This window comes from Globicephala melas, chromosome 1 (assembly GCF_963455315.2).
Source record: "Globicephala melas chromosome 1, mGloMel1.2, whole genome shotgun sequence".
NCBI lineage: Eukaryota > Metazoa > Chordata > Mammalia > Artiodactyla > Delphinidae > Globicephala > Globicephala melas.
This window is the reverse complement of record NC_083314.1, coordinates 158,325,304-158,345,460: the sequence shown is the minus strand read 5'-3', so window position 1 is coordinate 158,345,460 and position 20,157 is coordinate 158,325,304. Positions and strand designations below refer to the sequence as shown.

At 53.3% G+C, this 20,157-nt stretch overlaps 1 protein-coding gene across 5 annotated transcripts in view; it reads right to left on the bottom strand.

Annotated features, from left to right (window-relative positions):
* The window catches only part of GRIK3 (glutamate ionotropic receptor kainate type subunit 3), a 243,945-nt gene extending 224,847 nt beyond the window's left edge, over positions 1-19,098 (bottom strand). For all 5 annotated transcript variants that reach the window (XM_060307754.1, XM_070045534.1, XM_030869066.3 and 2 more), the window contains exon 1: positions 18,892-19,098. In XM_060307754.1, coding sequence (XP_060163737.1) covers positions 18,892-19,006 — 115 coding nt within the window. In that variant the 5' untranslated portion in view covers positions 19,007-19,098. The remainder of the gene's footprint in view (positions 1-18,891) is intronic.
* Positions 19,099-20,157: the final 1,059 nt, after the last annotated feature.

Genomic DNA, 20,157 nt, shown 5'->3' with positions numbered 1-20,157 from the left:
AGGTGAGACGTACAATAGCACATGAAGTATGAAAGAAAAGAGAAAGAAGAAACTCAGCAAGAGGCCAAAGAAGGGAGGGCACAGATGGGGAGCACAGAATAGAAGCACGGGAGTCAGAAACAACCCTGCCTGCCTTGAGCTGGTGATGGTTCTGCGGGTGAAGTGGCTTCTGTCTGGCTGGGTGAAGGGAGGGGTCTGCCGGTGGCTGGGGACTGGGCAAGCCAACCACAGTGTGAAGACCTGAAGGATGGGGGTCTTGTCATCCACCCTCGCTGCCCAAAGAGGGGGTACTGAGGGCTGTCCTTGTATTACTCGCAGCTGCCAGGAAAGGGCACCCAGGGGGGTCAGAGAATCCAGGTGCCCCGGCTAGAGGAATGGGGGATGGGCCACGTGCATGAGAAAGGGGAGGGACTGGGCTAAGAAAGCCCTGGGCTAGAGGAATGGGAGCCAGAGAGCCTCACGGACTGACAGAGCTGGGTAGAGCCTTGTCCCAAGCTGGTTTCCCTACCCAGCCCGCTCACCCCATTTTCCGCCCAAATCTGTATAAAGAGATTCAATAAATACTCCTGAGCACCTACTATGAACTGGGCACTCTGACAGGTCTCTATGTCCCTTATTTAAAGTAACATCAGCAATCATGACGACGATGTTGATGATATCGGCCACCATCTACGAATGCTTCCTCTGTGTGCCTCACCCCAGGTTCTGCCTCCTCATCTACAAAGTGAGGATAAAGTCTTTACCTCTTACATCTGCTGCATTAAGTGACCGGATGCCTGGAAGATGCTTAGCGCAGTGTCTGGCACGTTGTAAGCCTTCGAGGGGAGGGATCGCTATTATTATTTTCACGAATATAGTAACATTTCATCAGCTCAGAGTGCTGGAAGCAGAGCCCAGCCAGATCTGCGCGGGGCTGCCACTCCCACCCCTGCTGCCATAGTCCTGGGTATCAGTGACCCCTGCACCCGTCCTGCAGGCTGAGGTCTCCCTCCTCCCACCACACCTGCCAAGGAAAAGGAAGGCAGCTCCACCCTCAGTGGGAGAAGGGGTTTCAGCTCAGCCACAGGGAAGCTCCTGGCCCCTTGGAGGCTTCTAAGGGAAAAGCCAAGACCAGACGGAGCCCGTTTCTCGAGTCTCCCTGCCAGGCTGTCAGAGAGACCAAAGACGCACTGAAGGCCTGGCTGGGCAGAGGCTACGAGGGGGGCAGCCACCACCACCACCACCCCCTGAGGAGTGCTCGCTGCCTCCAGGAGACGCAACACGCCTAGGGTTGTCTGGTCAAACCAGGGAACCATGAAATGGGGCTGGAGGCCCAGCTGAGCTCGCAGACAGCGGATGTGGCATCCATCGATGGAGGACTCAAGAAACAGATGCGTGGGCTTCCCTGGTGGCGCAGTGGTGGAGAGTCCACCTGCCGATGCAGGGGACACGGGTTCGTGCCCCGGTCCGGGAAGATCCCACGTGCCACGGAGCGGCTAGGCCCGTGGGCCATGGCCGCTGAGCCTGCGCGTCCGGAGCCTGTGCTCCGCAACGGGAGAGGCCACGACAGTGAGAGGCCTGAGTACCGCAAAAAAAAAAAAAAAAAAAAAAAAAACAGATGCGTGGCCCCGGGAAGGGTGGCTCATGCCCGTCATGGCCTGGGGCAAAGGGGATGCCCCGGCCTCTGGGGAGAGCCCTGGACCAGGAAACAGGACATTTGTTCTTTAACCAACCCTCCATGCTACATCGTCCTGTCCTTTCCTACCTGGACTATTTAAACAGCTTCCTGATGCCTGTCCACGTGCCCCCAGCTTCCAACCTTACACCTGCAGTCACATCACATGGCCACTAGGATGACTTTTCAAAGCTACAATCTGGTTTTGTTGCTCCCCTTCATAAAGTCCTCAATGGCTCCCCAGTCCCCTGGGGCTAAAGTTCAGCCTGCTTACCTTGGGTTATCCAGCCTTCCATACCCCCACTACTCAGGCCTTATTTGTTTAACATGCCCTCTGTCTGCTCCATTCACATCAGACTTGCTTGAGTTTTTTAAACACTAGTGTCAAACATATGAAATTGCTGATACTTGACCATGTTTGACCTCCAAAGCTCATAGAGTTTCAACTTAACACAACTGTCTGTGCCTTGGGCATTTGTACGTGCTGTTCCCTCTGCCTAGAACATACCCCTCACTCCTCCCCGTCGCCATCACCTAACCACCGCTTTCTCTTCCCTCAGGTCAAAGCACAAACGTCACTTCCTTGGGGCAGCCCTTCCTGATGTTCCCCTGGCAGCCTGCACTTCCCTCTGTAACACACTTTGAGCCCGTAATGACTCTTCTTTTAAAAAATTTTATTTATTTATTTTTTATATAGCAGGTTCTTATTAGTTATCTATTTTATACACGTTACTGTATATATGTCAATCCCAATCTCCCAGTTCATCCCACCACCACCCCCTCCCCACTTTCCCCCCTTGGTGTCCTTGTTCTCTACATCTGTGTCTACTGCCTTGCAAATTGGTTCATCTGTACCATTTTTCTAGATTCCACATATGTGTGTTAATATACGATATTTGTTTTTCTCTTTCGGATTACTTCACTCTGTATGAGAGTCTCTAGGTCCATCCATGTCTCTACAAATGACCCAATTTTGTTCCTCTTCACGGCTGAGTAATATTCCATTGTATATATGTACCACATCTTCTTTATCCATTTGTCTGTCGACGGGCATTTAGGTTGCTTCCATGCTATTGTAAATAGTGCTTCAATGAACATTGGGATGCATGTGTCTTTTTGAATTATGGTTTTCTCTGGGTATAGGCCCAGTAGTGGGATTGCTGTGTCATAATTCTATTCTTAGTTTCTTAAGGAACCTCCCTACTGCTTTCCACAGTGGCTGTATCAATTTGCATTCCCACCAACAGTGCAAGAGCGTTCCCTTTTCTCCACACCCTCACCAGCATTTGTTGTCTGTAGATTTTCTAATGATGCCCATTCTAACTGGTGTGAGGTGATACCTTCGTAATGACTCTCTGATGTCTGTCTTTCACTACATTGCAAGCTCCATGAGGCCAGGATCACATATGTCTTGCTCACCCTGCAGTCCTGGCAGCTCACAGAGGGCTGGGATACAGCATGTGCCCAGAAAAGGCTCACTGCACGTGTGAGAACGACCAACTGCATGTGTGAATCAGAGGACAAAACTCTACCTCGACCAGCTGTGTGACTCTGGGCCATCCATCTCTCTCAGACATCAGTTTCTACATCTGCAAAAGATGGTCACCATCCCTACGTCAGAGAGACGTGCAAATTAAGTGACATCGGGCATGCCAATGTATTCGGCATTATACTGCTCGTAATTGTTGATGGGCCCTCCCTGGAGCTGGCTGCAGCCACCAGGTTCCTTTCTGACCCAAGGGTACTGCCAAGGGATGAACTGCTGTAGAAGACATGCAGGGAAGGGTCTGACTTTAAGAATATTCTTTGCAACCACCATGCTGAGCTCAGCCTTAATGGAGTTTATGTAACCCAGAGCAGGCACAGTCCTGGTCTTTTAGGGAACTCAGAAAGCCCGAATTGTTATAGCATCTCTAACTGCACAGTTGAGGATACCTAGAATTTCATATATTTCATATATATTTTCATATATATTCCTCTGAAAGGAATTCAGAGCCCCTCTGAAACATCCCAGGCCAATCTGTTCTTGAACATCTCCCACAGCAAGAAAACTTCACTATGCCCAAGGTATCTCACTTAATCTTCAAAGATCACTGACTACAAGACAGCTGGTGTTGAACCAAATTCTGCCTTCTTGGACCGTAACCCAACTGGCCTCAATTCTCTCCTGGGACCTATAGGATCAGTCTGCCCCCTCTTCTATGCCGCAGTCCTCAAAGATTGAGAGATAACCCCTCCTGACTTCGTCTCCAACCTCTGGTCTTTGAGCATCCTCTCTGGCACTCAGTCTCCACACCTGTATGACGGGAACAGCACATACTACACCTCACTCCTCTTTGGGTGGGGCTAAGACTGATGAGGAGAAAGAATTAGCATCTTTGCTCAAAGAGTGAGGCTGCAGGAGCTCCACCCCTTCCTTACTACAGGCCTCAGATCCAGATCTGGGATCACATTAGCTCCCGGAAAAAGCTGCCTTCTGCTGGATGACTCGGGCTCAAAGGCTGTCCACTCCCCCCAGCCTCTGGGAGAAATTGATACCTACACGGATAGATCACTCCCATGGATTAGGTAGATAAAGAAATTGATTATTCCATAAATCACTGTCTCCATGAAAAAAAATCCCAATTTTTTAAAAAGGAAAATATTATAAATCTGTCCAAACCCATGTGAGTGAAAGTGCAGCCGTTTCAGCTTAATTGTCTGAGAGCTCCTTTGCTACAGCCCCAGGGAAAAGAAGCCCCTGAAGCTACTAGCTCCCAATTATCTCACTCTGTAGATGTCTCCTCCCAAACCCCATGAATGGCCAATGTCACATCCTGGATGAGATGGCTTTACACGGCAGCAGGAAGACTCTGAATTGGCCACAAAGAAGAACTTTCTCACCAAGGAGACAGAATCGGATCCTTTGGAAACATGAAAAATTGGATACTAAGCCCTGTTAACCTTTTCCTTCCTACTTACACACGTACCCACGCTATCTAGGAAAGTTAAGTCACTTCTACCAAGAGACCGAGAACTGGCCAAAATGAACCTTGGGTGGGGCTTGAGGATGGGGTTTGACAGCTCAGGGGTGAAAAAACTCTCAGAACAACATAAATGATGAAATGATTTAGGAGCAAGGGCAAGAACAAGGGCAGGACTGAAGGGTGAGAGGGAAGAGATGTGGCTTCCCAGCTGGCTCTACTGTGTGATTTTTACCTTGTCTCTTGTCTTCTCTGAGCCTCAGTACTCCTCCCCAGAACACGGAAGAACAAGGAAGATCTAAGTACAGGGCTCTAGCCTGAACTATATGAACCTAGCTGTTCAAGGAACCATGGCTATCACTTAAGGTCACCTATTTGGACCTACCATGAGGCCATTCAGATGCCACCAGGTCCAGAGATGCTGAGCCATCCCCCCAGACCCCCGCTATCCCCTGCCCTGGGTACTCTGCAGTACACAAGAGCGGGCGATCCAGAAATGTTTGGTGAATCAATGAGTCAGCCCAAAGAGCATGTGAAAAAGACAGGAAATAAACACTAAATTACAAGCAGCATAAAAATAGCCACATTTCCAAAGCAGATTTTTCTGATTCTAAGAATCTCAGCAGGAGCAGCAAAAACCCCCATCCCCTCTCACTAAGATGTCTCGATCCAGGGTCCCCGGAGTAGCCTTACTCTTTCCTGCCCAATCCAGATCTTTCTATCTGCAGTATGACTTCAAGGTGTCATCTTGCCTCCTTAAATCCTGGGAGCCCATTTACCTAAGCCTCCCTCCTTGTTCAGAGGCCAATGCCAATCCATCAGACTCTATCTTTCTAACGCTCTCAGCCTCCTATGCCCTTGGCTTCGAGTCCAGGTGTTTCAGCCACTCTCCGTACCCCAGTGATGGACAAAACTCCCCCTTTCTCTGAGGTATGCTGAGGTCGCTCATGGCGTGACTTTCCTGGCTGGGAGAGACATTTGTCAACACGCAGCCCGATCACAAGGCTTCTCAGACACATCCAGGTGGTGGGGCACCTGTTTCTGCTGGGGTTCTTTGGGGAATGCCACAAAGCTGTGACACATTTAATTCCCATCACCTGAACGAGGAGTAATTTTATTTACTAGCAGAAAACATGGCTCTATTATAGGTATGCACGGCTCCACGATTCAGGAAATAATAACACACAAAATACTTTTAAGAAATCACATTTAGCGGGATAAAAATACATAACTTATCCTACTTACCAAATGCAATGTGAAAGATGGTGCTGACACGCTGATGCTTGGTATCAGGTGTGATATTTGACGGTGGAATGTTCACTCATTTTGTCGTCTGCTACTGCTCCCTAGCAGACAAGCCATACAAGGCAGCGAAGGTTTGAGAACAATTATGTGGGAGGAAAAAAAAAGGAGAAAATTCTATCCATTCACTCCATTTTCTTTTACTGTGAGCAACTCGATTTGAACGACCACAAATAACCGTTCTTACCAGCCTACTGTGTACCTGTTCAACACCTCAGTCTGGTTTACGAACAGCAAAGTCCTAGAGGAATAGCATTTGGAAAAAGAATGCCTGTTTAGCAAGACCTTACAATAACCACATCGCCTCTACTGTAAGAATCAGCACGCAGGTGGCGCCCACTCACTTACCCCAGGGCCTGGCTGCTCTCCGTGGTGCTGAACGCAGAGGTTGCGGTGGACCTTAATTTCCCTGCCGCTCCCAGGACTACACAGGGTGTTATCATTATCTACGAGCTTTCATAAACACATAGGAATGTGATTTGTATCTCTCCCTCAATGTGAAATAGAGGTTTTGTAGGTCTGTTTTGCCACACTGAAAAATCTAGTCTCTTAAGACTGCAAATTTAAGGCTTCAAATGTGTGTGTGTAATAGGAGAGTGGATGCGATTTTCTTAATAGACTGGGGGTGGGTCAGGGACCCATGTTTTCATCTGATTTTTCCATGGCTCACCAAGGGATGTGGCACAAGTCACTTCCCCTTTTCATTCCTCAGTCTCCCAACCTGTGAGAGAAAAGAGTGGGGCAGGTGCTGTACTCCTGTAGTTCTGACATTCGGAGTGCCTCCACTTGTGTTCTGGTTCTTCCACGGACTCAGAGACTGTCAAACAGGATGAGTTTGCCTGGCCTCCTCCAGCACAGGAAGACTTTCTGGATCCAGAGGAAGAGACGAGGCTCAGCTTCTCTTGTAAGAAGCCAGGGATCCAATCTCTCTGCTCAACTCTCCCCCAGCCCTCAGTCCCCATGGACCAGCCATAACTAAACCTGAGAGTTCACCCATATTTTATTTACGGATTCGATGTTATGAGACAAGTAAAATAGACGGCTGTCACCTCTCTTAAACTGGGCAGGAAAAATGGTCATGTAGGCAACAGGCTCTTTCTGCTCACAATGTGTCACCTGTTTCCTTGGGGAGAGAAGCAAGAAAGAGGAGGTCCTAGTCTCAGGAGGGGAAGCTCGGTGCTTCCCTGCAAACCTGTCCCACCCTCACTCTCAGCTACACGAATTCTGTAGACAGGTCAGCCCGGTCAGCCGGGAGTTGGGACCATCACTTAAGCCCTCAGTTTCCCCACTGATCCAAAGTAAAGTCACTGTAGTCACTCATCAGGCTTGGGATAAAGAATGGCTGTGGAGCCCCACTTTGGGAAGCTTGTGCCTGAGAAGCAACCCTTCCATTGGTCGTCCCTTACAAGTACACACACACACACACACACACACACACACGCGCGCACACGTTCACACTCGCTAAACCCACTGTGGATGGCGTTTATGCTCCCAGGGTTAAATGGCCCAGGCTGACTGTCTGTACAGCCTGACTCTCCAGGTTAACTGTCAACACCTCACTTGACACAAACCTGTCATGTAAACCTGTTGTCTACACATCCCGGCAGGATCTAGTGATGTGGCGTAAACAGGAAAAGGAGAAGCCTGACCTGTGGCTGGTGGTAGCACAAGCGGCACAGCTACAGTTCTGCCTGGAAACTAATTGAGTGACCCGTCTGTTGAGGATGGAACCGCAGAAGTTCTCTTCCATGGTTCAGTTCCCAGAGGGAGCAGCAGAGATGCCGAGGGGCAAATGGGAAGGAGAGAGGGAAGACGTCAGAAAAGACAAGAGGATCATGGTCTTTTCTTTTGCCTCTTCTTGAAGTCGACAGCTTGTGCCTCTCTCGAGAAAAGATTCATCATGATATGAACCAGACAATGGATATAAAGACGAGTTCTAGGCCTGAGAAAGAAAGGCCCACTCCCCTAAACACTCCAGCTGTGCCCAGCAGACCTCACGGGAGAGGTCTTGGCATAGAAGGTGCTGAACCGATGGAGCAGAACACCACCATGGACAGCATTAGGACACTGACTTCACAGAAGAATCTAACAACGTCTTTCATGAAATCCTTGTTGACAATATGGAAAAAGTGTTGAGCTGAATGAGAAGGTTAGGAAGGTTAGGTGGACTTATATTCAAATGACTGTATGTATCAAGGCATTCACTGATTTAACAGATAGTTATTAATCACCTACTGTGTGCCACACACGATGCTAGATGCATGGGGAAAGTGGTGAATAAGCCAGCTGTGGTCCACGCTTGTCTCTAAGAGAGCTTCTCTCTAAGGTAACCAAGAATTACAATCCAGTAAGTGCTATGACAAAGGAAGTTCAGGGTGCTGTGGTGACTCACAGAAGGATGTGGGAGTCAAGAAAGGCTTCCTGGAGGAATACATGTTTGCTGAGACCTGAAGGATAACTAGAAGTCAGTCAGAAAGAACAGCAAGAGAAGAGGCCAAGTGTGAGGGAAGGCACAGTGCTTGCTGGGGACTTGGATGTTTGGTACAGAGGAGCAGAGAGTGTGTGTGAGGCAAGGAGGGACAGTGCATGAGTCTAGAGATGCCAAGCACAGCAGGTCATAAAGGGCCTGAAAGCACAAGGAACCCAGTGGGATTTCAAAGCTGGTTAAAGTGTAGGGTAGTGGATCTAAGACCACTGAATAAACCAACAGACTCTGACATTGGTTATTTCCTGCCTAATGTGTTGATGGCAGGGATGGCTGAAGTGAGGGAAGGCATGCTCGTCCCAGGCTCAGATGGCAAGAAGCATGCCAGACGACAGAAAGGAAGCCACAAAACTCCACTGTCCACATCTGCGGTTCCCAACCTCAACCACACTGCAGGCCAATAACCACTTACTTCTCTATCACAGACCCCTGGAGCAGGCCGAGGTGGAAGAAGAGGGTGAAATCCATGCCCACCTCCCAAGGATGGATAGATGGGAACAGGCTTTGGTGGTCCAGAAACAAAGAGCCAGAAAAACTGCCTGAAGGTTCAATGATAGGATTTTCCAGGGATAAATGACAGGTCTTGCCTTCAGCCTCGAAAGATCAACTGCCACAGAGAGGATGAGAGAAATGATAGATGGGCAGCGGTGCCTGCATAAAAGACCTTGTGATCTCATGAGACCACCAGCCCTGTATAAATCAACAGAGTGAAACGGCTGCAGAAAAGCCTGAAATAATCCGGGGGTGTTAAGTAGACACCAACGCTGAGATGTGAGGAGAGGATGAGTTTACTGTTTTTAATACATAAGCAGGACTGTGGTCAGCTCTGGACACCATGCTGAAAGAATTCGTTACCTTTAGTCCGGAGAAATGCCTTTATATTTCTGTAGGGTTGCGCTGTGGGACAGGGCGCAAATCCAAACCAGAATCCGGGGTCGGCGTAAGCATAATATTAAGAGCAATGGATAACATTTAGTGAGTGCTTACCATGGCTGTAGTCTAAACACATTACATGCATTACTCATTTAATCCTTATAAAAACCCCGTAAGGCAGGTATTATTATTATTATTATTATTAGAGATTAAATAATTTGCCCAAGATCACACAGGTGGGAAATGATGGAGGCAGCCCTCAAACTCAGGCTGCTGGATTCCAGAACCTGTGAGCTTATCCACAAGTTAGATTGCTAAAATGTATTCAGAACTTCCTTGGGGCCAGTCACATTAATGCTCACAATGATCCCATGAAGTCAAATCTATTACTATCCCCATTTTACAGGTGAGGAAATCTAGGCTTAGAGAAGTTAGGTGACTTACCCAAAGTGACACAGCCCGGAAGGAAGGAATGAGAGCTCAAACTCAAGACAGATGGATTTCAGAACCAATACTCTCAACGTCCAAGTCCTACTGCCTTCCCCAGAACTGCAGGAAAACCAATTTTAGGGGAAATTTTGCAACAAAGATTGGAGTCGGCCCATACGTTTGCAATAAAGAACAAAGCACGGTTGAAAAGTGGTGAGTTTCCTGTTACAGGTGGTATTCAAGCAGAGACGAGATATCCACCTATGGGGGGCAGGGGGGGTCCTCCAGTGACTTAGAACAGTGGTACTTAAAGTGTAGTCCTCAGATAAGCAGCACCAGCATTATCTGGGAACCTATTAAAATGCAAATTCTCAGGCCTCACCCAGACCCACTGAATCAGAAGCTCTGGGGTCTGTATTTTACTGAGCGCTCCAGGTGATTCTGATGCATGTTAACGTTGGAGAAGCGGAGGCCTAGACTGACCCCCGGGGTTCTTTTCAGCGTGGATTCTGTGATTCTTCACCACAGACAGGAAATGTGATGCCTGGAGCCCTGGGAAGGCCTTGGCTCCCTGCTTCTGCTTTTCCGCCCAATTGGGCAGGCTTTTTGGAATAGCATATTTCAGTTCTGCAAAGCAGATGCAGGAAGGCTTTGCAGAAGTCTCTCTCGTTCCTATATTTAAAGAGCTCATCCCTGCAGTGGTTCTGAGAACTCTATAAACCCCCTTCCATCGCAGCCTGTCTGCATCAGTCCCTTTAACAGCACAAGACTTAATTGTCTCCTATGGATTGGAACCCTCTTCACACAAACTGGAATCTTAGCTCCATCTCCCCCCTCTTTTTCCCTCTGCCTTCCTTAACCACCATTCAGCACAGCACCAAAGGATTTGAAGTGGAAGCTGCCACTCCCCCCCAGATATCACTCCATCTCATTATCTCCGATCTGTTAACATCACCATGGGGACTCTCTCCTCCCCCGCTTTTGTGGCCTCATTACCTGGTGTCTCCCAGCAGAGCCAGCAGTGTCTATCCCCTGGGGCCCAGCCTCCAGCTGCAGACCCTCTCTGCACTGGCTTGCTCCGGAAGCAAGCTTGGACTCCATATCCAAGAGGACTGATCAGGACTCCCTGGACCAATCCCTCAAGAGCATCCCACAACCAGGGTCTTCCCAGCTCTGCATACATGCAAAACACATTTCAGTTAAAACGCTGCAAATGTAGGGAAGGACCAAGACCCCGTGGGCTTCAGGTGTGTGATAAATAACAGGCTAGGAGGAGTCTGGGAGCTTCTGGACATATAGGAGCATCCTCAGAAGAGCACCCCTCTTGCTCCCTAGCAGGGAGCAGGTAACTGTGGCAGGTAACTGTCACAGGCTGCCGGAGACATCCATTCCACTGCTGGGCATATGGGTATGTCAGAAATGGGCAGATACCATGTACTGAGCTGCATGGGGTACTGATCACAAGGTTGGCACAAGGCAGACGGTATATAAGAAGCAGATAGCCTCGGAGCTCCGAGTCTGATGGCGGAGGCACAGCCTCCACTGCTGGGGAATCCTTTTCCTCCTAACATTTATTACCAGGCACTGTGCCAAGAGCCTTATATACTTTATCTCCTTTAATCCTCACACCAACCCCGTGAAGACCCTATAAGTTTCAACCATATGAAATTTTTATAGGTCAAATATGGTTTGACCTATAAACCATGGCTGAATATGGTTTAACCCAATATTAATATTTCTTCCTTGTGGATGAGGAAATGGAGGCTCAGAGGTGAAGTGACTTGCCCAAGGTCACACAGCTAGCACGTTAGACTCCCACTCAAACTCAGATCCACCACATCCCATCAAACCCGAGACATACCATCATCACATTTTAAGGTGCCAAGAAAGAAAAAATCCTGCACGTCAACTCGGACTTGACACGTCAGACACAGACTGATGTCGGAGATGTGAAAATGTGGGGCGAAGAGTCAATCTTAGAATCAATGAAATATATTTTTTGACACCAAAAACTTCTTTACTAGAGAAAGCCCTGCACATACCCACAAGTATAGCTACAGCCAAGGCCAGTGAGCATTAGTGAACAAGGTACAAAGGTCAAAGGAAGCAAGGAGAGGAACGTGGGAACCCGAGCTTTGTGGGGAGGGGAGAGCCTGGCTGGCGCTGAGGTAGTGTGGACCCTGCCGGTAATTCTGAAGGAAATAAACCAAGGTAAGGTGGGGGCCGAGCGCTCAGGGGCCCAGCAGCTATAAAATGTGGCTGAAGGGAAACAAAAGCAAAATCAGAATGACCTGTTGTCCTCAAACCTAGTGCCCTTGCCCTCAATCCAGTCTTCTCCCCTCTCTCAATCACGCTCAATTAGGATTCGGTGTCTGGAGCACAAAGAGAAGCAGAAGAAAACAGGGACTTCAGAACAAACACAGGTGGTAATAGGTACAGGCCAGTGAGGCACCTGGGGTACAAAATTTAAGGAGGTGCTCACTGTCACGTTCAGTCATGCAAGAGCAGGGTCACCACTTGACCGCCTCCTTAAATCCTGCTCCCCTGCCGCCTCCCTCACCTCACCCCAGTCCCGCCCTGTGCTGGAGTCAGACTCCTCTCCTCCAACAAAAACAAGAAGAAATGCTGGCATTTGAACAGCATTTAAGCTTTTTTGAAATGACATCCCATCTATTTGACTCCATGAGGCAGGAAGTCTCATCCCCACTTTACAGATGGGGAAACTGAGGCCCTGGAAAATAACATGACCCCTCCAATCGTGCCTGTTCTGAATCAGTCACTTCTGTGGGCACTCTGAGCAGTGCAGTTTCCCCACTTCGAGAACAGGTCAGTACCTGCAGCCACCATAACCCAGTCTCCCTGTGTCCCCTGGAAGAAGGAACAAGGTGTAGGAGAAGGGTAGGCGTGGGCTCTCCTCTGCTTTTGCAGACGTGGTATGGGGAAGGGGGGACTGGGCAGCTCTTGCACCCAGGTCCCCACATCCAACCCACAGTGTCTGCGGGACAGCAACACATATTCCTGGGCCCAGTGTCAGAGGACCTTACCCTCCTATTGTCCACCAGTCTCAGTTCACAGCAATGCAGGCTCTATTTAGAAGGTTGGAATGTGGCTCTTGCTTAAAAATAAAATGACCATAAAACCTATTAGCCTGGAAAGGATGTTGGAGGGAAGATGGGATTGGGAAGGAAGGGAGGACAAGAACTAACTTGCTGGCCACCTTCTCTGGCCAGGCCACTAGCTGAAGAGGATGAAGGGAGACACAGACACAGGGCCCTGGGATTTCCTCAACGCTCTGATGATGTCTTTGAGGACAGCCTGGTGGCTGCCAGGGTGACATGTAGGCTGGAGTTTCCAGAGTAGAGGGATTCCTGTGGGTGGACTGAACACAACCAAGGGAGAGTCCAACCTTTATTTCGGGCTCAGATTAAAGTGTTAGGCAGAGGGCTTCCCTGGTGGTGCAGTGGTTGAGAGTCCGCCTGCTGATGCAGGGGACACGGGTTCGTGCCCCAGTCTGGGAAGATCTCACATGCCACGGAGCGGCTGGGCCCGTGAGCCATGGCCGCTGAGCCTGCGCGTCCGGAGCCTGTGCTCCGCATCGGGAGAGGCCACAGCAGTGAGAGGCCCGCATACCACAAAAAAAAAAAAGTGTTAGGCAGAGTCCAGACGCCTGGACAAGTTGGGGTGTAGTCAGTGTACAGTTATGCGTTGCACATGCGGGAGGGGTGGGAAAGACCATTCCTATCTTTCCCCTACAGGAAGCATAACTACCACTTGGTCCATCAGCAAGGAGAGTCTGACAGTGAAAACCGGCACTGGTAGGGTTAAATGTTGCAAAGCTCATACAGCCCAGGCCTCTGAGGCCGCACTCAGCACCCAGAACCATGGGGGGAGGGGCGTTGCACTCAGCACCCAGAACCATGGGGGGAGGGGGCGTTGCACTCAGCGCATACGAAAATCAGTGCTTCCCATCTTCCGACTACACAGACAGTTAAAAGCACAGGATCTGGGGTCAGGCCGGCGGGAATTCTTATCCTGCATCCACCACTCACTGGCCACGTGATCCTGGGCAAGTGACCTCACCAAGCTTAGCTTCCTCATCTGCAAAATGAAGATAATATCTGCAGGGTGTTTGTGAAGGCTAAACCAGATGGCGAGGAAAAAAAAATGCGACAGCTACATGTCTCGAGCACTTACTAGTCACATCACCAGTCACTGTTGGAAAAGCACAGTCCCGGGCAGCTAGTAAGTGCTCAATAAACCAGGGCCATTGCATTGCGGTTGTGTGTTGTTTTCCTATTTTGATTTCGCTCCAGACCCAGGTGGGGTCCCAGGCAGGAGACTTACGGCCACCTCAGCACAGGCACACTGCCCCCTGGCGCTGCTGCTGGGGAATCAGCACCTGCGAGAAGAGCTATTCCAGCGAACTAGTCCAAGGCCTGTCTGCACCAGGCCCGCCCCTGGCCCACCTGTCCATCCAGAGCTCCCCGGGAGGACAAGCCAGGGCCCGCTGGGGGCAGGCCCCAGAGGAAGGGCCCTGCTCCTGGAGTTTCAGTCCTCTCTGCTGCCAGGCAGGGCCTGGGGAGCCCAGGGCTCCTCTCTGCTGCTGCCCAGCCAAGGGGGAACATCAGCTCTCTTGGTTCCCTCTGGAGGGTCCTGACAAGCAAGGCAGGGCGCAGGCGGAAGCAGAAGGAGGCAGAGGCTGGGGCAGCTGAGTGCGACAGCCTGGACGAAGCCTGGCCTCAGCAGATCCGAAACAGTGCCAGTGGTGGAGCACAACCAGGTCTTCCCCTAAAAGAGCAGCCCTGAGCCTCCTCTGCATATGACCTTGCACGCCCCCACCCCCGAGGATGGGGTTGTTCTTGTACCCATAGGGCATCTGTGCCTCCCCCTCCCCACGGAGGTGGCTGTTTCCTGGGGCAGGGACGCGGGGCCTGTGGGAAGGTGGGGACTCATCTAGCTGTGAAACCTACAATGGCACTGGCAGGGAGGCTCACAGGCCCCACGAAGGATCCTAAAGGCAGCCAAGCAGCCTTGCGTTTTGAAGGGTGGGATGAAGAGCTGCCCCTCAGAGCGCTTTTGAAAGAGCACAGTGGGCTGGACTTCTGAAGTCAACTGTCATGCCGGCAGCAGGGGGATGCGAGTGACCTTGGAAGGGCCTGGTCGGGACACTGTGCTGGCTCACCCCGCATCAACCACCTCTAAAAACCCCAGATCATCCTGACGTCAAAAGACGGTTTAGCGCAGTGCGAGGCAGGCATCAAGAAGAAATGAAACTCCAGCTCGAGAAGGAGGGAAGCCCGGGCTGACAGGAGCAGCTGGGCTATAAAGTGGAGGCAGAAATTCCGGAAGTTAATGCTTTTTAAGGCCCCTCGGGCCACTCCCAGGTCTTGTCTGAAGCTATTTGCTTCCAGGGGGGAAAACCCTATTGATCTTCATTCAGCGCCTGTCTGCTCAACACAGCGGGATGTTTCAGCGCATCACCAGTCACTGTGAGAAATTTCTCATTGTTTTACGCATAGCAGCTCCCAAACTCAGGAGACGAACGTTCAGGACCATTCGGATGAACTGATCGCAGGAGATGCAGACAGGGCTGACTTGGGAACTCTGGGCGAGGGGACCTCATGTCCCTGGGACAGACTGCAGTACCCGCTACCCCGCGCCACCCCCCTCCTCCACCCCTGCCCCCAGCTCAGGCTCAGAGCCTAGAAACTCTTTTGCTCTGTCTGTAGATGCTCGGAGGGGCCAGTGCTGAGCCAGCCTTTCCCTCCCACCTCCCACCCCTCCACACACACCTGCTTTATGTCTCTGCAGCCATTTGGCTCGGAACCTCCCGCCCCACCCCCCATCCCCGGCTGGCTAGAGATCACCATCGTCCACTCTAGCTCCCCAGCTACCGCCCCACTGTCTGTCTCCCTTTTCAAATTCCAGGCTGGCCCTCTATCCTACAGTATGTATGTAACACGAGGGATGATCTAGCCGTGAAACCTACTATGGCACTGACAGTCCCCACCAGCCTGCACTAAAGGGAACTTTGAAACCACAGAATATCCCCAGCCATCACGGCCAACTCAATAGTTTACAGATGGGAAAACTGAGGCTCCAGGTGGGTGGGAGAGTGTGATTTGACCAAGATGGCTCAGGAAACTGGTGGAAGGCAGAGCAGAAAACCCAGGCCTCCTGGCTCCCAGCCCAGGGCCCCTCCACTTCAGCTTCTAGGTCACGTAACCAGGAAATCCAGGTCCCTGCATGAGGCCACTGAAGCACTGAGAGGACCCATGCGTTAAGCTGCTTTCTGTGAGTTAAGACGGGGATCCATCTGAACAATAAGAACGATGATAATAATAATAATAAAATGTTGAACAATATGCCTTGAAAACCTTCAGTAAGCAACGCTTGATAACCACACGCAGAATACATCTTCCGCATATTCATATAAAATAATCAATGATCACTTTTTTCCTGCAGACTACAATCCAATTACAGTCTCTCCCTCGCTCTCTTCCTTACTCTCCTTTGTTACTTGCAAACCATCCAAGCAATCAATGCCTTGACCTCTCCCTCTGATAGACACAATTACAAAAAGACAGAGCAATGCAATTCATCTATTCAAGACGGATTGTTTGAACACTCTGTCACACTGCTGAGCTATCCATCTCCTTGTCTAAGAGGAAATTTCAGTCCCCAAAAAAAGGCACAAAGAGAGGGAGCAGGTACGCTGCTCCCCGGCCCAGAGAGCCCCTTGCACACCTGCAGAAAACCCCTCTCCCAGGCTGGTGCTAGGCGACGCCTGCCTGCTGGGCAAAGATTCGGCTGTCAGCGCAGCCAGCTCAGGCACCAGTCTTGGGAACCAGAAGCACCCAGCACACGCCGGAGCCCAATTTCCAAGGCCTCAATTCCTGCGGCCCTAGCCAGAGCCCTGAGATCCCAGGGGTGGGGAGAGAGAGAAAAAGGGAGATGGCATCAGGCCCAGCCAACATGCTGTGTTTGGGTTTCAGCATGAGATTCTCTGCGTGTGTGTGTCTCTCTGTGCCACGTCCACTGTAGCCCCTGGCTCCAGCTGAGACTCCAGCCTGTGCTCAGAAGGACAGAAGTTCAGCTCCCCAGGAAGCTCCAGAGAAGCCCAGGGGCCTCAGAGCCTTCCCATCCTCCATCCAATCCGGCACAGCTCCGGCAGTCACGTTCGGCCTCGGCCCAACACCCCAGTCCTCGGGCTGGGAATCAAACGGGGCAGGGCTCTTGGATATAAACGGCTTGGGCCAACACGCTAATTAATCCTGGGGCTTAATACGAAGAAGATTAGAAGAGAGGAGGGCTTTGCCATCCTTAATTGCATTATTACACGGTGAACCCAAGAAAGGGCGGGCAGCCTTCGGGCTTCCCCTCAGGGCAGTGAGGAGTCCTCCAGTGCAAGTCAGTTTCACAGTAAGAGGGAGCGGGTGAGGATACATCATCCTGCCCCTCCTCAGCTCAGCCTTCCGGGGCTTCCCTCACCTGCTCCTTCTCTTCCTGGGCCCCCAAACACTGCCACCCCTGACGCTGGGCAGGAGCGTGCCCATCCCACCCCTGTGGAGGAAGGACCACGGAAGAGGGACCTGCAATGCATGGGCTGCGCGCATAGCACCTTTTGGGTCCCCTCTTTTCTCCCAAGGGCACCCTACCATGCAGGCCCACAAAAAAAACAGAGGGAAAGAAGCAGGGAATAAAGAAAGAACTGGCCCACTACTAGGGGGCTGCCTGCTCCTGGAATGGTGACCCAACTGGGCGCTGGGGCAGGCAAAGGTGCAGAGATAGAAGAGATATTTTTGTCTTGCCAGGAGCAGACTGGGCTGCAAAGGGTTAAGCCTGGTCGCGAGGGCTGTCCCCAGAGTCGGGTGCCTGGATTCCTCTGCCTCCAATGTCTGCCTGCCAGGGTCCTGGGCGTAAAGGGAAAGACCCCAGGGTGGGCAGAGCTGAGGACTGTGCTCTACCCTCGTCCAGATGTCCAGTTCAAGAGGCTCTGGAATCCAGGAGAGAGACAGATTTCTGACTGCCTCCTAGGAAAACCTCAAGTGGAGAAACCAAGCTCGACACTGGTTCCCTACACCCCCTCACGGTGCCGGCAGCCCAGAGTCCGAGCCTAGATTAGAGCCACAGGGGAGGAAGGTGGTCCTGGCTCAGCAGAGCTCTGGCCTCCTTGTGCCAGATGCTGGTGGTGGCGCCTCGCGAACCCAGGCGGCCCAGGTCTCCGGCCTGGTGGCGGGCGCAGGGCCTGCTTGGCGGAGGCTCCCGCGTGGCCAGGCCGGGCCCAGCCCTGGCGGTCTCAGGCCTGGAACACTCGGAGGCATCCCGCACAGCCCGGAGCGCTGCCTACAGGATGCCTCAACAAAGTTAAAACCCCGAGTAAGAGACTCTGGCGAGAAGAGACGCGGGGACGCCAGAGCCCCAGAACGCCGCACGCAGCCCCGCCGGCCGCCGCCAGTTGCGGAGGGATTTCGGCTAACTTTAAAATCCACTCGCATCCCTCTTGTCGCCTTTTCTGGCTGCGCTGGGCGGGCTCCGTCGTTCCCTTCCCCCTGCCTGCGCTGCCCCAGGCGGAGGAGAGGCCTCGGCTGCGACGGGTGGCTGGAGCGACCGGCGGGGGCCGCCCCTCCCCTGCCCCGCGCCACGGGGCTGAACGGGGGCCACCGAGGCCGAGGGCAGCCACCGGGAGAGAAGACCGGCCGCCCTTGTCATGCGAAGCCAGATCCTGCGTCCCCGCCGCGGCCGCTCGAGCCCTACCCCAGGTGGGGGCGAGGGGCCCTCGGGGAACGAGGAAGGAAGAGAAGTTGGCGCCTTCCCCAGGGGTGCCGCTTCGCGGAGAAGCCGGGTCCCAGAACTCGGTCTGCGGCCGGTCCTGCTGGCAATGGCCGGGAAATGCGCCCGCGACTCGGGCTGGGACCGGAACGCTTCGCTACACTCTGCCAGCTCTGGCCTCCCAGAAGCGCGCCAAGGGCCCCTCGCCCGCCGCACCCCGGCTGCCTCCTGTCCAATAAGTAAGGCCCATGACCCCGGCTTTGGAACTTTGTCCTCACCGGGACGAGCTGGTGGTCACCCGGCCCCAGCAGCGCGGAGAGAGGGTGGGAAATCTCTTGGGATCGCGTACAGTGGCCCCCCGTTCCCGCCCCCGCCCGGTCGCACGGAGACCCCCGGCTCCGGGGAGCCCTTACCGATCCGGATGACGTGGGGCATCCCGCGCGAGTCCGGGATCCAGAAGGCGCACACGAGGAGCCCGGCCCAGTATTCCCAAACCAGACTCCGGAGGCGCCGCCAGGGAGCGGTCATCGTTGGGCGCCGCCGAGCGTGCCCGGGGCGCGGCCGTGGCGGGCTCCCTGGGGCGGCAGCTCTAGGCGCGGGCGCGCAGCAGCCCCCGAGGCGCCGCCTGGCCCAGCAGCCCGGCTCCTGAGCGCCGCTGCGAGTGGGGGGCGCCCCGCGGCGCCGCGCACATCTTACTGGGGGGCCGCCCCGCCGGCGCCCGCCCAGCCCGGCTGCCGCCCACGGGCCCCCCGCGAGAGAGGCTCCTGGGCTCCGCTCGGGCTCCTTTCGGACTCGGCTGCGGCTTGCGTCGGCTCGGCTCGCGCGCGGGCTCCCACCTGCCCCGGCTGCCGGGCGCTGGCGGGCGGGCTGCACGCGTCTCCGGCCGCTCCTCCTCCAGCCGCCGCGGATGCTATCGCCCGGGCTCGCACAAAGCCCCGGAGTGGAGTTGCACGCGCGCACACTCTCCCTCCCAGCCCCCTCCCCCGCGCCCTGCCTCCCGCCTCCCGCGCCGCCCGCCGCCCGCGCTCCCTCCGCACACTCCCCCGCGCACACACACTTCACACTCACACCCGCCGAGGCGTACACCCGCGAGCTCACACCTGGGCGGGGAAGGGGACCCGGGACCCGGTTTGGGGAGACGGCCGGATAACGAGGACTCTCCTCGCTTCCCAGACGTCCGCATCCGCCCTGCCGCCCCCAGTCCCTTCGACTGCGAGGGCACGGAGCCTGGGAGCCGGGCGTGGAGCACGAGAGCTGGCACCGCGAGCTGGGAGACGGCGGCAGCCTAGCGGCCGGACAAGCTGGAAGAGTCGCGCCCGCAGGGAGCGGAGGAACCTGGAGCCTGCCGTCTGCGGAGTCTCGTCTTCCAGCTCTCACGCAGCCGTCGCTGGCTGGACGGCGGCGGCCGCAGACTGACCCAGGAACCGGTTTCCCTCCCTAACCCCATCCCTCGTGGAAGCAGAGTTAGAGTTGGGGCTGGGACTCAGGGGAGACGGAATTCAAAGCGGATTGTCCACGCTGGGCTAGGGGAGCTGCAGGAGCTGGTAGGGGTTGGAGAGCCCAGGCCAGAGCCTCTGCTGTGGAAAGCAGGACTGGACCATGCACCAGAACTATAGGGGCCTGGCAGGAAGATGGCTAAATCCTTAGATGCAGAGGGGCGGCTGAGATGCACGCTGGTA